At 32.5% G+C, this 22134-nt stretch overlaps 3 protein-coding genes across 29 annotated transcripts; all 3 read left to right on the top strand.

Annotated features, from left to right (window-relative positions):
* Positions 1–2687: 2687 nt before the first annotated feature.
* On the top strand, positions 2688–5237 carry LOC107919054 (cytochrome P450 CYP749A22). The gene is made up of 5 exons (XM_016848582.2): positions 2688–3004; positions 3088–3311; positions 3919–4151; positions 4238–4616; positions 4691–5237. The coding sequence occupies exons 1-5, from the start codon at positions 2731–2733 to the stop codon at positions 5138–5140; spliced, it is 1560 nt and encodes a 519-aa protein (XP_016704071.2). The 5' UTR covers positions 2688–2730; the 3' UTR covers positions 5141–5237.
* Positions 5238–7603: 2366 nt separating this feature from the next.
* LOC107919738 (uncharacterized) lies at positions 7604–7987 on the top strand. The gene has a single exon (XM_016849122.2). It carries the CDS (start codon positions 7604–7606, stop codon positions 7985–7987), a length of 384 nt encoding a protein of 127 aa, XP_016704611.1.
* Positions 7988–16385: 8398 nt separating this feature from the next.
* On the top strand, positions 16386–21226 carry LOC107920472 (uncharacterized). 27 transcript variants are annotated; one of them, XM_041109702.1, is made up of 8 exons: positions 16386–16886; positions 17028–17181; positions 18143–18505; positions 19274–19349; positions 20221–20278; positions 20377–20402; positions 20573–20687; positions 21082–21226. In XM_041109702.1, exons 3-8 carry the CDS (start codon positions 18470–18472, stop codon positions 21221–21223), a joined length of 453 nt encoding a protein of 150 aa, XP_040965636.1. In that variant the 5' UTR covers positions 16386–16886; positions 17028–17181; positions 18143–18469; the 3' UTR covers positions 21224–21226. The 27 variants fall into 27 exon arrangements, 11 of the variants coding, with proteins under 11 accessions (XP_040965636.1, XP_040965630.1, XP_040965635.1 ...); XM_041109696.1 differs by having other exon boundaries at positions 16396–16615; positions 16686–16886; positions 17028–18253; XM_041109697.1 differs by having other exon boundaries at positions 16397–16886; positions 18143–18253.
* The last annotated feature ends 908 nt before the right edge of the window (positions 21227–22134 follow it).

The raw sequence follows: 22134 nt of genomic DNA on the forward strand, positions 1-22134 counted from the left end.
AGAAAAAGTGGAAGTGATTCGAGACAGTTTAAAAGTAGCCTCAGATAAACAGAAATCATATGTGGATTTGAAATGTAAAGAAATAGAGTTTCAGGTTGGAGATCGAGTATTCTTGAAAGTGTCACCGTGGAAGAAAATTTTTTGTTTTGGGCGTAAAGGAAAGTTAAGTCATCGATTCATCGGGCCGTATGAAATTGTTGAAAGAATAGGGCCTGTAGCATATTGACTATCATTACCGTCTGAACTTGAAAATATACATAATGTATTTCATGTTTCGATGTTACGTCGATACCAGTCCGACCCATCACATGTGATCTCTCCCGTTGATGTGGAAATACAGTCAGATTTATTGTATAACGAATAACCGATCAGAATTCTGGCCCGAGATAATAAAGAATTAAGAAATAAACGTATAGCACTTGTCAAGGTTCTTTGGCATAAACACGGGATAAAGGAAGCTACGTGAGAACCCGAGGAAGCTATGCGAAAACAGTACCCTAATTTGTTTACCGGTAAGATTTTCAAGGACGAAAATCCCTAAAGGAGGGGAGAGTTGTAACAGCCCGTTTTTTTAGTCTAATCAGAACAGTGGTTTCGGGACCACTTAACCGAGTAAAAATATTTATTATATTATTTTAATAATTTTTACAACATGATGGAATTATAGTATAAAAATTTCATTAAGAAATTTTACCGTTTAAATACTTAATTTGATAAAAAAGACTTAATCGCATAAAATGTAAAAGTAGCATGCTATAAGTTAAGAGTATTTATTTGCTGATAAGTTGAATGAGAGGTCCTTATTATGTTATTGGACCAATGAAGTGGTGTTGGTCATAAATGACCTTAAAATATGTGAATTATGCTTTTATTTCATTAAGGTTAATTTGGTACAATGGTTATTATTTTTAAATACTATATTTAAATATGAAACGCTGCTTAAAAAAACGAAATGTCTTATTATTTTTATTTGTTTCTATTTAGGTTTTTTTTTTAAAAAAAAGTATAGAATTACAAAAATATATATATAGATTTATTAAGGAGATCAACTCTTTTAGGAGTGTTAGGGTTTTGTCTCTCGACTTTTTGGATAGTCCTACGGATTCACGAAATGGGAGCGCCTCGATTGGTGGAGAAGGTACGTACATGGAGAAGATGCAGAATATTGATACATAACTTCTCTACCACTTGAGGTGCTTCTAGTTTGTGAATCTACATGGCTTTCTTTGAAGTTGAGAGCACAATACCTTCGATTGTAAAAGGAAATGTGGACTACCTGACGACGACACTTTAAAGACTTCTCTTGAAGGAGTTGATCCTCTCAACATTATCCATACAACATGTTAAAAGATGGATAATATAGCTTCTTCTTTTTTTTTCTTTTTTCTTTTTTTTGTACAAAATGAATAACATAGCTTTAAATAATGGGAAACAAATAACATTAATGTTTTTTGAATTAGATTGTGGTCAAATTGGTCAAACCATTAGTTTTTTATTTGATCAAACTGTCTGTTCAAAACAAATAAAATTTTAAATTTTAAAAAAAATTATAAAATTATAAATACCGATTCAAGCAATATTTTAATCTAATTCAACCGGACCATATTAGTTCGCAGATCAACTTATTTTTACCCGTCTATCTAATTTTCAATCCAACCAATCGGCCTAAACATGTCACCCTTATGTAATTACAAGCATTGCACCAAAATCCAATTATCACGTAACTTTCCAGACACTACCAAAATAAAATTTTATAACATTGTCTTAATTAAAGGGAAGAAAGTAATTTTATTTAGAAGTGAGATAAAATTAGAAATTATTTAGAGAATGAAAGTTAAACAATTATGTTAAAAATAATAAATTATTAAAATTTCAAATAAATTAAGAATATAACTTTTTTTTATTTAATTAAAAGCTAAGCTATAAAGGAATTTGTGAATATAACTAAAGGGGTGAAGCTCCTCCCTAGCCCTGGTAGGCTGCAGGATTTGAAGTGTTTTAGATTTAAATATATTTACACTTAGAAAAAGAATAGTAAAAAAAAAATTCTATTTTATCACTTATAAAATTTATAACTGAAATATAATTAAAATGTAGACATCAATATAAGAATATTGTATTATTTGCTTCAATTAAGTTATTTGTAGCTAACAAATGAAGTTGATAGCGAATTTGGATAGGCGATGTGTTTAGTGTAAAAATAGTGATAATAGTGAGATCAAATACTGTAACGATATTGTCATAAAAAAAAAGCTAAACACACCATACTACATCAAATTCAATGGTCCATTCAAATCCACCCTAGATTTTCACAGTAATGTCTTCTTTCCCAACTATTATAAAATTCTCAAACTCATCGTGGCCAACGTTTTTCTTTTTAGAAAAGGGGAATGCGATACATGCTTATAGTTTAATAGTCGAGGTCAACTCTTATAAATTTATTTGTCTATCTAAATATTATATTTAATAGATATGAGTTAGAAAAGGAGTATCACATGAGTGGACGTCTCCCTTAATTAGTTTGCTGGTAATCTTGCAAGTAAAACCAAAATAATGATTATTTTAAAAGGATGGGATGGCTATGAATATGTTAATGTCATAAAATAATAATAATCAATACCTTAGGCAATCCGCTTTTGACCCGTAAATAAAGGGCCAATCTGGAATCAAGTTAAGGATGCAGCACTAACCTTTCATAGATTTTCAACTAATAGAGTTATCAAGCTAAAGATGGGAGATCCGATAATGATTCTCTCAACCATTTTTGGCCTCTGCCTGCTCTTACTTCTCATCAGGTTGTTGCACACATTTTGGTGGACTCCAGTTTACATACAGTATCGACTAGGTTCACAGGGAATTAAAGGCCCTTCTTACAAATTCATCCATGGAAACACCAAAGAAATGCTGGAAATGAGAAACGCAGCCTTAAGCAAACCCTTGGGTTTATTAGATGATATATTTCCCAGGGTACTCCCTCACGTTTATACATGGTTGAGCAAATACGGTATGACTTGCTTTCATCTTCTTTTTCACCTCATTTCCACTTCCAAAACATGATTTAAATCCTTTATTCTTTTTCTGGAATAGGGAAGAATTACCTTAGTTGGAAAGGTGCTGAACCAGAACTAATGATTACAGAACCAGAGCTAATCAAAGAGGTGCTGATTAACAGAGATAGAGCTTACCTAAAACCGTCGCCTCCGTTCGATTCCATGAAGCTGATGGGCAATGGACTGGTGACATCTAACGGTGAACGCTGGGCACAACACCGCAATTTAATAAACAATGCTTTTCAAGGGGAAAGCCTTAAAGTATGTTTCCTAGTTCCAACCATAAATTTTATCATCAATTTTTCGCTTGTTTCCTCGAATATTTTAATCAAATATTCTTAATGACTATATTTTACTTTCACAATGGAGCCGAGGCTTGAGCTCGATCGAACATCTCTTTTTAAATTTTAGCTCGATTTGAGATATAATTGAGCAGTTCAAACTCGATTAAGCTCGTTTACCAATTTTTGTACTCAAACTGGAGCTGGGCCTTGACTAAATAATTAAGCTTAATGTTAATAATATATATTAATGACAATAACGTAATTTAATAATATAAAAATATGAAATATTGCTCGATAAGACTCGTGAATTATTCGAGTCAATAATTACTAAGCTCAAATTCGGCTCAATCAATAGCTCGAGTTCATCTCGATACTTACTGAATTGAATTTGAATTTTTTTCAAATCGAACTCAAGTAATTTACGAGCCATTTAAATCTAAATATATATTTCATCATTATTTTAGTCTCACTATTATAAGATCTCATCTTCATCATTACAATAATTAATTTTATTGTGATTTTAATTTCATCAAAATAAATCTCACGATACATTCTTCAAACTTATGGAAGGGTATTTTTGACAGAAAATGATTCCTGAAATGGTTGTTAGTGTTGAATTGATGTTACAATCTTGGAAAAACCACCTAGAAAAAGAGATTGAGGTGTTTGAAGAATTTAGGTTATTGTCTGCGGACATTATATCAAGGACAGCTTTTGGGAGCAATTACTTAGAAGGGAAAAACATTTTCGATATGAAGGTGAAGTATTCCAACATTACAAGAATGAATATTTTTAAATCAAGGTTTCCAAGCATCAGGTACTTTCCACATTAATCTAATCGTCAACCTGTCCACATTATTTTCATAGATTGGTTCTTTAGTGTTTTTTTTTTTTTTTTTGCAGTAAAATTTGGAAAACTTCAGATGAGATTGAAGCAGACAAGCTTCTAAGTATAATACATAAGTCTGTGATGGACATCATCAAGAAAAGAGAAGAAAAAGTGAAACTGGGAGAAATAGACAACTATGGTGCTGATTTTCTTGGATTACTTTTACAAGCATATCATGATGTTGATGAAAATAGGAGAATCCTAGTAGAAGATTTGATTGACGAGTGCAAGACATTTTACATTGTTGGACAAGAACCTATCAATTCCTTACTTTCATGGACCGTCTTGTTGTTAGCAATCCACACAGATTGGCAAGAAAAAGCAAGAGAAGAAGTGATTGAATTGTTCGGTCACCAAAACCCACATCCAGATGACTTATCTAAACTAAACATTGTAAGAAACTAAGTCACTAAGCGTTCATTGTATATAATCCAAATGACTTAATACTTTTTTACCCAACATTGCAGGTAACCATGATAATCAATGAGGCCTTAAGACTATATCCTCCTGCAGTTGGCTTTCCTAGGAAATGTGACAGTGAAGTTAGATTGGGGAAATTCATTTTGCCTGCTAACATTCACTTATTCATTTCAAATTTGGTAGCTCATCACGACCCTGGAATTTGGGGTGACGATGCTCATTTGTTTAATCCAGAGAGATTTTCAGGAGGAGTGGCTAAAGCTACAAGCAACAATGTGGCGGCATATTTTCCCTTCGGGTTTGGACCTCGAACCTGCGTGGGTTTCAACTTTGCAACCATGGGAGCAAAGATTGTTCTGATGATGATATTGCAACGTTACAGATTCACCCTCTCCCCAGCTTATGTTCATTCCCCAGTTGTTCATTTTGTACTTTACCCACAACATGGAATTCAAGTTATCCTTCATTCTTTGAAGAGTGAGGAAGGTCCAAGTTAGAAAATATAGCAGACCCTAAGACAGAGACATGAAACACGATCATATGTTACCTTAAACCAATATATAACCATAAGGAATGGCTTCAATTAAGATAATATAAAACTTTCTTTCTATGATTCTTGTTACCATATTTGGATATTCTTTATTGTAATTTCTTAAGGCAGCATTTGAAAATTTGAATTTGGGTTTAAAAAATAGTGTGAATTGAGTAATAAACTATTTAGAATGGTAATATTCATAATCATTTCTCAAATTCATGAATTTGCTAGCAGCCTATTTAGTAATAAATTTGAAATCCTTAAAATATTTTAAAATTTGACAAATCTACCTTTTTTGTATTTTTCTAATATATTTTACATTGAATCTCAACTAATTTAACTATAACATATGCATTTCATTCTTAATATTTACATAATAATTGAAATCCAAATCCAAATTCCCAAAAGGAGGAGCATAAGTGAATTTAACTTGTATTCTCAAAACCAATACAATTAACTTACAATAAAAATTAGTAATAGGCGGACATACTCAACTTGAAATAAGATCATAGACAGACAATCCAAAAAGTTATTGAATTTTTTATCGTTAAGGGAAAGTGCGTCTAAGTGAGTACAATTTCTGTATAGTTGGTATAAGCCAAAAAAAAAAGAAGAAGAAAAAACTGGAATATTCGGCTAATTTAGCCCTTTTTTACAATTCCTAAAACTTTTTCTTTCACTTCCCTCTTCAATAATGGTTAGGGTTACCAAACTGAAATCCTTAATCTCTTGAAACCTGTTCCTTTCACTCTCTTGATTGTGACCATCTTCTAGACATTAGATTAATGCATCAATCCTAAAATTATGAGCACTATACGAATTTATGGACACCAAAAAGTAAGAACTTGACTTGGTTTTATAGTAATTAAAGCTGAAAAGGGATTAGTGTTGAAGATCTTATTCATCTTCTATCTATGTTTCTAACTATGTTAGATAATTACCACTTAAATCCTCAGCAAGATAGCTATACCACTAACCATACCCATAACTAAAAAAGCTGAAAAGGGATTAGCATTGAAGACCTTATTCATATGTCCGGTGAAAAAGCTATTCTCAGGCAAGCTTAAAGCTTCCCCTTGAAAATTCTGTGATTGCAAGCAAAAACAAAATCCACCCGAAATTCACCAGTTTAACTCCCAAACAATTCAATCTGGTTGGATTTTGACCTAACGACAGAGACTAAAACTGGATTGTTCAGTAAATGCTGAGATTTTCAAGCTGCTCCATTTGAGGTGAAGAAGGAAAAAAAAAACCAAAAACCAAACAGTCTGGGTTTTGTTGGTTTCCATTATTGATTTCATATTCATAAAGGTGTCACTTCAAAGCGAAATTTGTTGGGTTTTGTTGACATGATCTCTTCAGTCCTCCACATTCATTCATTGTTGATTCCATTTTCATAATTTTGTTAAAGATAAGAAAATGAGTATCTTCAAAAGGTAATACAGATGCAGAAAAGCAAAAGGAAAATAAAATTGAGAAAGTGGGGCACATCCACAAGCTACAAAAGAGAAAAAACAAGGCTCCAGCATTTTCCCGAGAAACAAATGGGAGGGGAGGAGAGGGCAAAGGTGACCTAACCGCCCACGTGGCCTTGGCCCTTTTCAATTCCTTTACAATAAATATTCAACGACTGTTTATGTTTCTGTAATGCTAAAAAACTGCGAACATGTTATCAAATTGGTGCCCTAAACATAGAAGGACATCTCATATTCACTGAACCAACCCACGGCCACCACCATCCTTCTAATCAAAATTTTGACTAATTGTTTCTCTAAATTATAAATAAAGAAAATTTGTTTGGCAGTTGGTTTGGTTGATTGGAAAACAAAATTCAAAACTCTCTCTTTGCTTCTCATTTATTTTCCCATGAAATAAAGGACACAAAAAACATTAGGTATGATACAGTTTATTATTGTTGGACATTTTATTGAATTGATGTATTTTTCCTAATTAAATGCTATTTAGTACCAACATCCAATAAAATAGATGTTTTATCTAAAAAAGTAACGTCCAAGCTCAAGCAAATTTGTGTTTCATGCAGCTACACAATTTTTTAAAAAACCTTGGTAGTGTATACGCGGTGATTGTATAATATGATATTTCAAATAAATAAAAAACTTGGTTGTGTTTTTTCTTTAAAAAGAAAATCCTTTTCTTTGGGTTCATGTATCTGATAAATTACATTGAGTCTAAGGTTATAGACAAGTATATAAAATATTTAATCAACAGTTATCTGATTAAGCAGGTGAGTTGAAAGAGCTGGAATTATATTTTTCAAAATATATAACTGTTAACGTCGCTCCCATTGGCGTGAAAACCGCATTTGCATGTGCCCCCTTACCTTCCATATTTTTCTATATAATTATGTTTCACTCATCTCTCCCATTCTTAATTCTGCATTGCTTTTGTTACACCTGAAAAAATAATGGGGAATTGCTTCACAAACACCAAAGTTGTAGCTCAAGACGACCAGGACGAGACAGAAGACATCAAAGAGACAAGAAACGTTATTCCAGCTGCTGGGGTACTTGAGACTAAGAAGGAAAAGAAGAAGAAAGTGGTTAGCTTCAAAGTAAACGAAGAAAACAACGTTGATGGTGGAAAACCCAAAGATGGGGTTGTGAGGATAAGATTTGTGGTGACACGGAAAGAGTTGAAGCAAATTTTAAGTAGTGGGAAAGATTTAAACAAGTATTCTTCAATGGAGGAAGTGGTAAGAGCTATGAAATTGAGAGAGAACGAGGTTTGTGATGATGGCTTCCATGGAGCTTGGAGACCGGCATTGGAGACTATTCCAGAGGAATATTAACACACAAAAAAAAAACCAAACAAACCAAAGCATAACTGTGACTTATAATCAGTTTTGTCTCCTCATTAACTGATCTATCTGTTTATTGTAAAAAAACAAAACATTTTATTGTAGTTTATTGTGAGAATAGAGATTGCTGTTCTGAATGTCGTTTGCTTCTGTTTTTTGTTAGGTGGCTGATCAGGTTTTGGACCAAGTTTTATGTTGGATCCTTAGTTGAATTTAATGAAAACCATTCACCATGTCTGCATAATTATGTCAGTTTTGCGTTTTTTCTATTGGATTCACGATGTTTCACAATAACTTTAACCACGGAAATTATTACATGAATCTTTCCTATAACAAAAAAAATTATCGCGTCAGATTTTGGATTACTCAACCCTATTATGGAGGTTTGATTCTTTTTTTACCTTTCCCCATCGTCAATGAGATGAACCGAGAAAGAAGTTTAAAAATTACCAAAAATTAAAAATTAACCATCTTCAAGTTAACAACTTAAAAAAAAATTGGGGTTTTAAGCAATTCAACATCAGCAATGGAAGAATTATAGGCTGAGGAAAAAAATTTGAGGGATTACAGAATCTAGTCTGTTCCTTTTCAAAGGACGCAAAATCAGGATCCCCTTCTTTCTTGTCGGAAATCTTCTACAGTCTCGTGGTGGCAACGATGGTGGAGCAGTGCCGACGATTCTTCTGTCGATACCGTTTGTGTTTGTCAATAGTACCCAAGCAAATTGTCTCGCTGTGGAGGTGATAGCATGTTTTACGTGTTTAAATCAATTAATTCTTGAATTAAATCCTGTTAATTTAGTGATTTTTTATGTTTAAATTTTGTCAGGAACGTAATTCGGATGCTTTAAATAAAAAACAAGCAGAAAATGACTAAATTGAAGCACAAGCAATACAAAAGGGGTCAAATCAGAAATTTTGAGACATTTAAGGGTTGATCAGATTTTTGATTTTATAAAAGTCATATTTAGAAAAAATTTGATATGAATTTGATTTCATGTAATTGATTGTTAGGTGAGTTAGACTAATTTTAATATATGATGAGTATATAAATAGGGTGTGTGGTGGCCTTTGAAAAATACACTAAATCCATTTACATACACCAACTAACATGATTAATCTCATGTTTTACTAAAATTCTACCTAGTTTTAGGTCGGTATTATTTCCGGTCAAGAATCGTGAGAAAATGAATCTGCACTAAAAATCTTTCATAACGGTATTCACCATCTTTCTAGAATATGGTATAGTGCAAATTCGTCCCTTAAAGTTAATTCAATTTCAACACAAAGTGCACGTTGGGTTGGAGTCGTTTTGGCGTACAGTTGGGAAGTCGAGTCGGCCGTGTTGTATTCGGATTTCCATGAACAATTTGGCTTATCTTGCCAAGTTCATACTAGTGGGATTTTCGTCAGTGGATATAATGATCGGATTTAAATGACCTACGTAGTTAAGGTCGTTGATTCGAGTTGGGTTCTTTAGAATGCAAGGCTGACGGGGTCTTGAATTGCGAATGCATGTATCGCGGTTAGACAATCGGTAAGGGTTGGTTTGCAGGTCTTACCATAATCGACTACAAAAGGAAGAATTGGCGATTGGGACGTTCTTGGTTGCTATAGCCAGCTTATGGTTTCGAAGAAAAAACCTATTTTGAAGGACCAATTCAGTACCGGAATTCACCAAGTCTAAGGCTAAGACTTTATATTACTGCTTACTAAATTTGATTCCATTTTCATATTTTATTTTCGATTAATATAATTGTTTATTGTTGCTATTTCACTTTATTTACTTTCTAAACATTTTCATCTCCCATTATTTATTTATCTTTTTTCAGCAAGTTCGTCGCGAGTCGTGGGCACGACTATTGCTGCAATAATATATTTGGTCACAACAAAAGGCGACCCTACTGCTCTAAACTTGTATTTCGTATTATTTTGTCGTAGAAATTTTTATTTGGTGGTTTCGACGCCCATAAAATTTTGGTGTTGTTGCCGAGGATTGGAAATATTTTTTTTTTCTAATTTTTGTTTGTTTTCCTTATGACCAGGCCTGAACCAAGGACTCTAGAATTTGAAATGAAAATAGAGAAGTTGGCTCGAACACTGCAAAGAGAAGCTATTTGGCTCGGTAAAGGACCACAACCCCAATTCGAAACATGATCTTATACCGAGGACATTTTCTTATTCGATGAACTAGCCGAAATGGTAGATCAAACTTATTTGGCGAGAGGAATGCCGTTCGAGTTGAAATCAGGCTTAATTCATCTATTGCCCATCTTCTGCAGATTACAAAATGAAAATTTGCACACCTATCTTAAAGAATTTCACATGGTTTGTACAAGCATGAAACCTCAGAGAGTGACTGAAGATCAAATTAAACTTCATGATTTTCCTTTCTCGTTAGCCGACTCTGCTAGAGAGTGGTGATTTTATTTACCTCCTGGTTCAGTTAATACATGGTCTAATAATTCTCATTTATTTCTTGACAGATTTTTTCCAGCAACTTGGGCGGTCGAATTAAGACGAGACATTGTAGGAATTCGACAAAAGGAGATTGAATTGCTCTATGATTACTTGGAGCGGTACAAAAAGTTGTGTACAAGTTGTCCATAACATGGTCTGACTAAACAATCGCTTTTGCAGTATTTCTACAATGAGTTACTCTCAATGAAAATGAAAATGATAGATGTTGCTAGTGGAGGGGCACTTGTAAATATGATGCCTCAGAGAGCAAAAGAGTTGATTTTGACCATGAATGTGAATTCTCAACAATTCCGACCGGCAACAGAACCCACGAGACGAGTTCATGGGTTAAGTTCTCTATCTTTAGAAGATAAAATTGATAAGCTTACTAATGTTGTTCAAAATTTTCTAATAGATAAAACAATCCCAACACGATTGTGTGGAATTTGTGCTATGCCTGTTTATTCAATGGACTCTTGTCCTATTTTACACGAGGGTTCGACAAAACAAGTGAATGTTGTCAGAGACTTTCTAGGGTCACCCCAAAGGCAATATGATACCTATTCGAACACCTATAATGTGGGGTGGAAAGATCATCCAAATATGAGTTATGGGTCGAATTGATGTAGTCATAAACCAACTAAAAATTCAACAAAGACAAGTGCACCTATCAATTAATAGTATAGCTATGGTGAGCACAGAAGACTAAAAGTACTAGTAATTATCGTCTTCCTATTATTTAACTGAAAAATTATAGTGATTGATTAAAACTAAAATTAACTAAATTAATTAACTAAAGAACACAACAAAGAATAAATTAGGAAAATAAACGATTAACAACCAAGAAGCAAAACAATACTCAAGAAAGAATCCACTTAGATTTCATCTGTCATTATCAATCTGAATTAAATAATTTCTTCATTTAGTATCTTGACCCGTAGAAATCCCTAAATTATGCTAATACCTCTTTCGAGAGTAAGAGCAACTGACTGTAGGTTGATTAATTGAAATTTCTTTCTAATTAAAACTCATATTGTCGCATTAACTCGATCCATGGATCCACCTATTAGATTTAACTCTAATTTGGTAGATTTATGTCATCCTATTTCTAAGATTGCATGCAACTCCACTCAATTATGCTAGATCTACTATTAAACAGGAACTTTTCCTCCTTTATTCAAGCACATCAAACATGGATTGATAGTTCGAAAATATTAAACCAAGAATTATGCACACAAAATTGAGACCAAGATCCAAGTATTTATTGTGTAAAATAGAAATCAAAAGATAGAATCCATCTAGGGTTCATTTCTCTAGGTATTTAGAAAATTAGTTCATAATCTCAAATAAAAACATCTCAAAGACAGTATAACCACAAGAAATAAAAAAACTCATAATAAACTTTAAAGAAATCAAAATGAGATCTTCAATCTTGATGGAAATCTACTTCAGAGTCGGCTTCAATGGTGTTTTTTGAGTTGTTTTCCTCAATATTATTTGATGGTTTACTCCCCACTTCTTATATTTGGTATATATATATGTTTTAGAATGCTTGAAAACTTAAAAATTACGTTTTTTCGTGTTTTCAGAGTGCAGTTCGCGAAATCCACATGGTCTGGCACACGGTCGTGCGGCAGTCTGTATGGAATGACCCAACCCGTATGGCTCTTAAAACTTGCTCTGATTTTTTTATTTTTTCTCTTTTTCGCTCCTTTTTGCTCCAAAATGCTTTCTTAAGTATAGAAACATGAATTTAAAGGATTAAAAGCATAAAATTCACCATTTTACATTGAATAATCATCCAAAAACGCATTAAGAATGGGGCTAAAACATGTTACTTTTGGCATTTATCACGAATCCTCGATTCAATCAGCCATACCAACAAAGGTTACTTCTGAATCAACAACAAAGGTCTGCAGTGTATCTGGAAGAAGTGGTAGAAGATGTTCTTGTCAAGACAATTGAATTAATTTTTCCTATAGATTTCTACATTATCGACATAGAGGATGACAACTCAATCAATTCTTTCGATATACTACTTGGGAGACCATTTTTGAGTACTGCACAAACAAAGATTGATGTGCGGAGTGCAACACTCACTATAAAGTTCGATGGAGAAGTGGTGAAACTTAATGTTTATGGGGCCATGAGCTGTTCCAACACGATTTTGAATGTCTCTAGTATTGATATTATTGAGTCACTAACAAAGTTACATTTTGAATATCATGAAGAGGATGTGTTACAAATTATGCTTTGTAAGAGTTTAGACCTCGATACTATGGATAAATTAGAGGAATTAATGAAGTTGGAAGAACCAATTTGTGAATATGTCATTCGCATAAAAGGCCCCAAAATTAGAGCTCAAATTATTACCAGAACATTTAAAGATTCAGATAGAGAAAAAGGGAATTTAAGAAAAAGAGATCCCGAACGGAGAAGCTCAAAGATGCCTCAATCCACCGATGATGGAGGAATCTAAAAAGTACTTCAAGGACATTGGGAAAAGGTTGAAACCTTTCTTCGAAAACTTCCAAGTGCGTATAATGGAAGAATTAATTCTCAAGGAACCAAACGAATAACACTCACGTTGTCGAGCTAACAACGTTAAATAAAAGCGCTTTTTGGGATGCAACCCATATTTATTTATTTTAATTTATTTAATTTTGATTTTAGTTTAATTTATGTTGAAAATTAAAAAAAAATAAGATTTTTATTTAATCTATTTTAATGTGTTGTTTTCTAGGAACGATGGTGGAGGCTATCCATTTTCATCAAAAAATAAATCAGAAATGGATTTCTTTTGTGGCATGGGCACTTCTTGTGAAATTTCAATGCTACCATTTATTGAAACATACACCCAGGACCGATCCGAGCAGAATGAACCCGAACTGCCCAAACCACCCTCTGCCGAATTAAACATATACAAGGAGTACACTTGACCCTTTTCTTTCTTATTTATTCTTTTATTATTACACATTGAGCACAATGTGAGCTAAGTAAAGGGTGTTGGATTAGTAAGTATGCATGATTGTTTCTCTTTCGCATGTGTTAATTCTTATGCTGAGATTATTCGTTAATTTGTTTGACATTGAGCCTCTAATTCCAATGCTTAGTCAGAGTTGGGCAGTTCTTGGATTAAAGTGTTTATTATCTAGTTTAATCAATGTGTGTGTAATGAAGTTAAATATTGTAATTAGATTGTTTCATGAAAACTGATTGTTTATAAATTTGTTTGGTAAGTATATCATTCTTAGTTGTTTAATTTTAAATGTATTTTCTAATGGAATAAAAATAAAAAAATAAAAATCTACTCTGCTGATGGCTTAAGTTATGAATGAAGATTTCGAGAATGTGACCGAATTTAGTAACCGGCACTACACCAAAACAGGCTTTTAGCGGCGTTTTTAGCGGCGCTTGGACAAAAAATGCCACTAAAAATCGAGCATTATCGACGCTTTTATAAAAACGCCGCTAAAGGTAGAGCATTAGTGGCACTTCTCCAAAAACGCCGCTAAAAATAAGCATTAGCGGCGTTTTTTGAACAGCGCCGCAAAAAGCCTAAGCCAAACGACACCGTTTTCTGAGTTTTTGGGGCCTTTAGCGGCGTTTTTGAAGAAGCGCCGCTAATGCTCTAGCCTTTAGCGGCGTTTTTGAATAAGCGCCGCTAATGCTCTGGCCTTTAGCGGCGTTTTTGAATAAGCGCCGCTAATGCTCGGGCCTTTAGCGGCATTTTTGAAGAAGCGCCACTAGTGCTCGGGCCTTTAGCGGCGTTTTTGAAGAAGCACCGCTAGTGCTCGGGCCTTTAGCGCGTTTTTGAAGAAGCGCCGCTAATGCTCGGGCCTTTAGCGGCGTTTTTGAAGAAGCGCCGCTAATGCTCAGATCTTTAGCGGTGTTTTTAAAAAAGCGCCGCTAATGCTCTGGCCTTTAGCAGCGTTTTTAAAAAAACGCCGCTAATAATATTTTTTTATTATAAGTTGAAAAAATTGATATTTCGTTGTATTTATTATATATTGGTCAAATTTACATTTAAATGATAACAAATAATATTGTTTAATACAATATGTTTTTATTAAAGAGAAGTCCTAACTCTTAACTAGTTATTATTATTTTTCAATCACAGTTTATTTAAACTACTTTACTAGAAAAATATATTAAATTATGAGTAAAATAAAATATCATAAAACTTAATTTGATAGTTCGATTAAATAAATCAAATAAAGTAAATATAAAGCACCAAATATGGTGATAAATAATATTATATATTGATAATTTTATTACCAAAAATAATTTTATATTTAGTTAATCAAACATGAACACAACAATGACCTAATAGTACCTAGTCAAGAGTAAGAGCTAAAAATGAATGAAAAGGGGCAAATGAAATTAGAGTATTAATTTTAAGTATTAATTTCAAATATAATTGTAAAAGATACGATAGTATTAATTTTAAAATATTTAATTTAATTATCATTATAGTTTAGGGTTTAATATATATGGTTTAGAGTATATATGTGGTTAAATTAGGATTTAGGGTTAGTTTAAAAGTTACAATTTTAAGGTTTATAGATTATGAAATTAGGGATTATGGATTAGGGATTCTAATTTAAGGGTTGTGATTTAAGGTTTATGAGTTAGGGGCTAGGGGTTAGAGGTTAAGATCAATTATGGATTTAGGGTTTATGGATTTAAGGGTTAGAGGTTAGGGGTTAGGTTTAGATTAATTAGTGTGTTTTAATTTATATATTAAATAATGTTTAGGGGTTAGGGATCCTGGGTTGGGTTGGGGTTTAGGGATTAAGGATTTAGGGTCGGGGTAGGATTTAAGATTTAGGGGTTATGGGTTAGAGGTTTAGGGGTTTAGGGTTAAGAGTTAAGGATTTAGAGTTTAAGGTTTTATGGGTCAAGTTAGGGTTTTGGGTTTAGATTAATTTTTTATTTATATTTTAAATATGTTTTTAAATTTATATATTAAATAATTTCATATATAATTGAAAAAGATAAGATAGTATTAATTTTAAAATATTTAATTAATTATCATTATAGTTTAGGGTTTATATGACTTACAGTATATGATTAATTTAATATTTAAGGCCAGTTTAGGAGTTACTATTTTAAGGTTTGGGGATTATATATGGATTTAGGGATTATGGTTTAAGGGTTGAGATTTAAGGTTTAGGGGTTAGGAGTTAGGGGGTTAGGGGTTAAGAGCTAGGGATTTAGGGTTTCAAGGGTCGGGTTAAGGTTTAGAGTTTATATTAATTAGTTTTTTATTTATATATTAAATATGTTCTTATATAATTGTAAAAGATATAATAATAAATTTAATATATTGAAATTATGAGTATAGTTTATATTATTTAAGAGATATATAATAGATAGACTTTGTGTATATTGAATGGTTAATTTAAGATTTAAGGTTTATTTGAGATTTGTTAAATGATACAATTTTATACAATTAATTAATGCTTTTATATTTAAAAATATTTAATCTAAACCATTTGATATAATTAATATGGATAGATAGGTAATTATTTAATTTGGATAGGACCAAATTATAAGAAAAAATGAAATAAAAAATAAAATTTATAATTTTTCTAATTCTTTTAAATATTACTTAAAATTTTAATAATTCTTTATGTAAAATTTATATGAAAGATACAATAATTGAATATAAAAAAATACGCGAGCTTTAGCGGCGTTTTCAGCAAAAAACGCCATTACTATGTATTAAAATTTAAATATGTATTGCAATTTTTCAATAGTTTAGGTAGTGGCGTTTTTTAGTGGCGTTTTCAGCAAAAACGCCGCAAAAGGTAGACATTACCGGTGTTTTGATAAAAACGCCGCAAATATGTATTGCAATTTTTCAATAGTTTAGGTAGTGGCGTTTTTTCTTTAAAACGCCACAAATGTGGAAGAAAATAAAAGATAATCAAAATCCTGCTCACTTCTAAAAAAAATTTTGGTTACCCGCTCATTACTCCCACTTCTTCTCATCTCCGTCGTGCGCCATAAATCCCCCAAATAAAAGTTTGTTTTTCTTCAGCTGAAATCCCCCAAATTTCCCATTTCCAACAACAGACTTGAAGGAAGAAAACCAGAAGATGGGATGGAATCACCCAGACATATCGCTGGAAGAACTGATGAAACTGATAGAAGGGTTTGTTGATATCCTGGTTTTTTGTTTTGTTTTATTTTTTTAATTTTATTTACTTTTGGGACTTTTTAAGGAATGACAAGAAAAAAGAATCTGGCGATGACAAGTTCGACAAACCCATATCAGAGACTAGGGTTTCAAGGGAAGAATGTAGTTCAAATGGGAGAAATCTAAATAAGAAGAGAAGTTATGCACAGTTTCATTTAGAGTTAGTCAATCTGATTTTCTTCTCCATGCCTGTCAGTCGACTAAGCGGAGCGGAACATTCCAGCCCGTAAGTCTAAGGATTCCTCATCATCTTATCTGACGTGCTGGCTATCTTATCCTTCCTCCCATCCAGGGTGTCTTACTTTATCATGTCTTTACAGTCTTTTAAGATTATATGCTCATTAAGAACTTTTACCTGCTTTGAAAGATCGAGGTTTTTGTGGTGGCATCTGTTGGTTTCTAATACTGCTCGACTCCTCTGTTTTTCCAAGTTCGGCACCGGAAAATCTCCCCCTGGCATAAACGATCAGTCAAATGGAAACAGATTCCTAAAGATTTCAAAATCTTATACACAGTGAATAGTAAGTTCCCTGAACATATATAGTTTTAATTTTCTTTTACACAACAAGTTCATCAACCACAACTAATTTTTTTTCTTGGTTTCTGCATTTATTATGGATTAAGTTCTATAGAAGAAAATTAGTGCAATGCCTACATTCCCATATCTGAAACGAATAGAACAGTGGAATTTAATAAGCCGTTTAGGATTTATGATGAATTCTCCACTTGTTTGTGAAATTAAAAACTCTATTGTCTGTGTATGATAATCAAACCATTGAAAAGAAAATAGAATTTCCCTTCTGGTGTCGGCATTATCAGATATTGACAGCAAAATTGGAAATATCATTTCTTCTTCAATTTCAATCACACTCACCGAGTTGCAATTATGCATGTTAGATTTCAAATTTTAGACAGTGCAGAAACTAGCATCTATTGGGGCCTGAAATCCAAAAAGATTTAAATATATATGTTCCCTAATGGTATCCAAAATCCTTTTTCACATTACCTGAATGAAAAAGTTGTGTGTGGTGTTGTGTACGTCATGTGGAGCAAGTGGAGTTGAGGGGGAATACCTGTGAGTATCAGTCCTCCCATGATACCATGCTCGCTGAATTTCAACGTAACGAAAAGCCTATTTTGATTCTTCCGTCGTCAGTAGCCTTAAACATACCTTATGATGATGACCCGTAGCTGACATTAGTGGCTATGTTTAGGGTTGAGATCATAAGTTTTTTAGTGCTTAGTTCAAATGCTTAGGAAAGTGATTTTCTATTCTATTTAGTATATATATAACTTTAGTAATATCTTTACCTTTTTATATAAATTGACTTTATATATTTTTTCAATTAAGTTGGTATGAGATTAACTCGTAATATTAACTCAATTAAACAATCAAACATTTCAATTATAATATAGATGATTCTTAGCATGTCATTGCAGCACTCTTCTTTCTTTTCTTTTTCTTTTTTTGTTTTGGAGTAGATGGCACAGTTCGTTGATCAGATGGGATTTTAATGACTGGCATTGTTGTTACATTGAGGATAAAGAATGGCTGCTATGTTATTGGAAACAAAGGAATTTCTCTCCATTTTAGTATGATTTCAATTTATCAAAGCTGTGGCCTTTTGTATCAAAGTAGATAACTTAGTTCTTCTATTTTCGGTTGAAATGAATTTTGTTGAAGAGAGTTGAGATGCTGAGAGCTGTGACGAGGTGGTTATGATGGTGGCAATATGTCATGTACATGTTCTCTAGTGTGCCATACCTTATTCTGTAGGTTGTTAAGTAAAATTATGGGAAACTTGATTTATGTTATTGGAAACAAAGGAATTTCTCTCCATTTTAGTATGATTTCAATTTATCAAAGCTGTGGCCTTTTGTATCAATGTAGATAACTTAGTTCTTCTATTTTCGGTTGAAATGAATTTTGTTGAAGAGAGTTGAGATGCTGAGAGTTGTGACGAGGTGGTTATGATGGTGGCAATATGTCATGTACATGTTCTCTAGTGTGCCATACCTTATTCTGTAGGTTGTTAAGTAAAATTATGGGCAACTTGATTTGATTGGTGGTAGGAGGTTCTAATGTCGTTGGGTAAGAATTCGAAGGACATATGGGTAGTTCCCTAGATAGGTGGGCACTAACATTAGCTTTCACTCATGTTCGCGGAAGTTGAAATTGGTATAACAATTTTTTTGTTTTTTTTTTGTTTTCATATTGATTTTGTTTTCATAAAATAGAATTTACCTGTCTACATCCTTTTGATGTTAAATGTTAATGTAGTGTAAGCATTTTTAAGAAGGATTCTTTCCTGAAAAGCAAATAAGGTTTGAGAAGAATCTTGTTTTGTTAAGATAAAAATGGTTCTACTTTATTTTTGTTGGTATATTTTCAGCTTACAAAGAAAGCTTCTCCGATATAAAGAAATACAGTAACTCGTCCTTATGTGAAGCGGCTGGAATTGAACCGGAATGATTGAAGTTTAAATATTTAATTTTGAATTTCAAACAGAATCAAAATCCTCATTTATATAATTATCTTATAAGTATTTTGTAATATCTGGATTTTGTTGCTATGCTTGTCATCTTATATTATATCTCTTTTTTCCTTTGAAGGCCCTTGCTGACAGAGAGAGCATTCAAGCTAGATCTGAGTTGTTTGCCTACAATATTCTGCCACTAGATCATGGAGGTATTCAGCAAGCAATTATGAAATTTCCTGAGGTCTGACACTACACAAATATACTCTGGTTTTCTTTTTTCTGTCCACTTTTGTCTCTAAGAGGTAGTTGTCACAATATTCCTTTGGGGACATATTCCATGCTAGCCCATCACTTAGTGAAGCTCAGTTCCTTTGTTTGAATTCTTATGCTTTAAGTAGATAAGGGTTTCTATGTTTTGCCTAAAAACATTTTGTACTTCAAATAATATGCCATATGAAAATAAAATATTTTACCAATAAAATAAAATAAAAAACAAGAATTGAATATCAAAAAATTCGAACATATAAGAAGTTTAATCAATTTGCTTGCAAAAACACTTCAAGGTCTATCTCTTTTCATCTTCTTAATTAATTGTTAATCTTCCCAACGGTCGCCTTCCAAAGAAAACGACGTTTTGCCAATCAAACTAGGTATGTATTTTCTTGGTTTTTTATATATATTCTTTTCTTTTGACAAAGAACTTGAGGTTGAACTGGTTTGACTAAGGACTTGGAGTTGAACTAATTTGATTCTTGTTTTGTATTTTATTTTATTGGCAAGAAAGATAAAATATTTTATTTATCAAATAATCTAAAAGATTTTGAATTCTTATGCTTTAGGTAGATAAGAGTTGTTTTTCAGTTGTTTTCTTAAATTATTTATGATTATATTAGTTGCAATAATGAAAAAATAATTTCATTTATGTACTAGTAGGTTAAATGGTAAATTCTTTTATATGTTGCTTTGGCTCGTAAGCTTACCTGGTTTTATATTTGCCATCTAAGCATTCTTGTATTTCATCTAATTTGTTTGCTGTTTATACTAAAGAACTGTGGCCTTTTTATCATTTATTTTGTGCAGGAATTAGTGGTGCACCTCAAGATAACAACATTATGCTTTGGAATGCTGTTATATTTGGGTATATTATGAAATAAGACTAGAGAATCTTTTTGTACTTGCTTTTTAGATGAAAGTTCTATTAAATTGTGCTAATGTCTTTACTTGATGGATTTGCAGACTTGATGACACCCCATGGGATGGAGGTAAAGTAAATTCTGGTGTTTTGGTTTGAAGCATCAATTTTTCTATGTTCGTTTAGTTGATTTGTTTGATTTTCTCTTTAGAAGGTTGCTATGCTCAATATATGTTGATGTAATCTATTTAAAATTTCTGAGCGGTTTTAAAATTTATTTTGATTATTATGTGAGGTTAGGCAACAAGGTGAATAATATCGATGATTATTACTTTGATTATTTATGGTGCAAAGATTATAAGTATATCAAGGTGATCTTTTCTGATTGTCGTGAAACTTCTGCATCTCAGCCGAGGTTAGTCTCAATTGATCTCAATTGTCTCCTTCTTCCACTATTAGCTAAAACAATAAGCTCGTTGATTTTCTAACTTGCTTAATAGATTAGTTGTTTCATGTTTGGAAACTTTTGATGCTCTTGGTCTTATGTCCTGTAGTCATTGAAAAAAATTTGGTTCTCATTCTTCACTTAACAAGTCCAGTGGCACATGCATATGTAAACTAGGAATTCATTGGTTTCATTGCTGTAATCTCTCTTATTCAATATCTAATTCATTTCCATGGTTGAGATAGCTAAGTTGTCAATTTCCTCGAGTATTCATTTTTGCATTCATGTTATTTCCCATTCATATTTAACTTGTCAATATCAATTTTTGTTTTAATGCACTATAATTATTTTCCCAATTCTGTAGGGTACATGAAGATTGGATAACCAGGAATGTAGCAGATGTAGTTTGCATTGTATTTTTTATTACCAAGATTTACTTGATTAAGAAAATGCATTGTATTTTTTATTACCTTGCAATGTGTATAGTCATAGGCAAGTTCAACTAGTCAGTCTATTTCTCATATGTATTATTTATTTTAGTTTTGATTCTAAATTTTTATTTTTACTTTAATATTTACAACAACTTTTCTAACTTTTGGATTTTAATTGTGTTATTAATTTATTATTTTAAATTCTAAAATTAAATTCATTAATTTTTATATTTAGTTTTAAAGTTAAAATTTTCATAAAAAATTTAATTTAAATAATATTTTTTTATCCTTAAAGTATATTTAAAGTTCAAATTTAAAAATAAAACATAATATAATATTTATCATAAAAATAAATATTATTTGATTAAAATAATTTTTTTAAATGTTATATTTTTAGTGGCGTTTTTGTGAGAAGCGCCGCTAAAGGTATTGAACTATAGCGGCGTTTGTGGTAAAAGCGCTGCTAAAGCTCTTGAGCTATAGCGGCGTTTGTGAGAAAAGCGTCGCTAAATGTCTTGGGCTATAGTGGCGTTTGTGGAAAAGTGCCGCTAAAGGTCTTGAGCTATAGTGGCGTTTTTGGGAAAGTGCCGCTAAAGGTCAATGTCTTTAGCGGCGATTTCTAGAAAAGCGCCGTTATAGCTTAAGAGCTTTAGCGGCGCTTTTACCACAAACGCCGCTAAAGACTCTGACCTTTAGCGGTGTTTTTTGAAGAAAACGCTGCTGAAGTTAGCAACGCTGTCATTAGCGGCGTTTTTAGCGGCGCTAAAAAATGCCGCTAAAGGCCTTAAAAAGCGCCGCTAAAAGCCTATTTTGGTGTAGTGCGGGGTGAGGTGCTTGGTTTGTCGTCTTGTTTCGCATGAAAGGGTTCGATTGGTGAACTGGAAACTTACAAACACTTTGCTAACCATGTAACACCCCTTACCCAATACCGTTGCCGGAGTCGAGCATGAGGCGTTACTTGACTTAACTTAAAAGTTCGGGGCATA

The sequence above is a fragment of the Gossypium hirsutum genome, chromosome D13 (genome assembly GCF_007990345.1).
Source record: "Gossypium hirsutum isolate 1008001.06 chromosome D13, Gossypium_hirsutum_v2.1, whole genome shotgun sequence".
In the NCBI taxonomy this organism is placed as follows: Eukaryota; Viridiplantae; Streptophyta; class Magnoliopsida; order Malvales; family Malvaceae; genus Gossypium; species Gossypium hirsutum.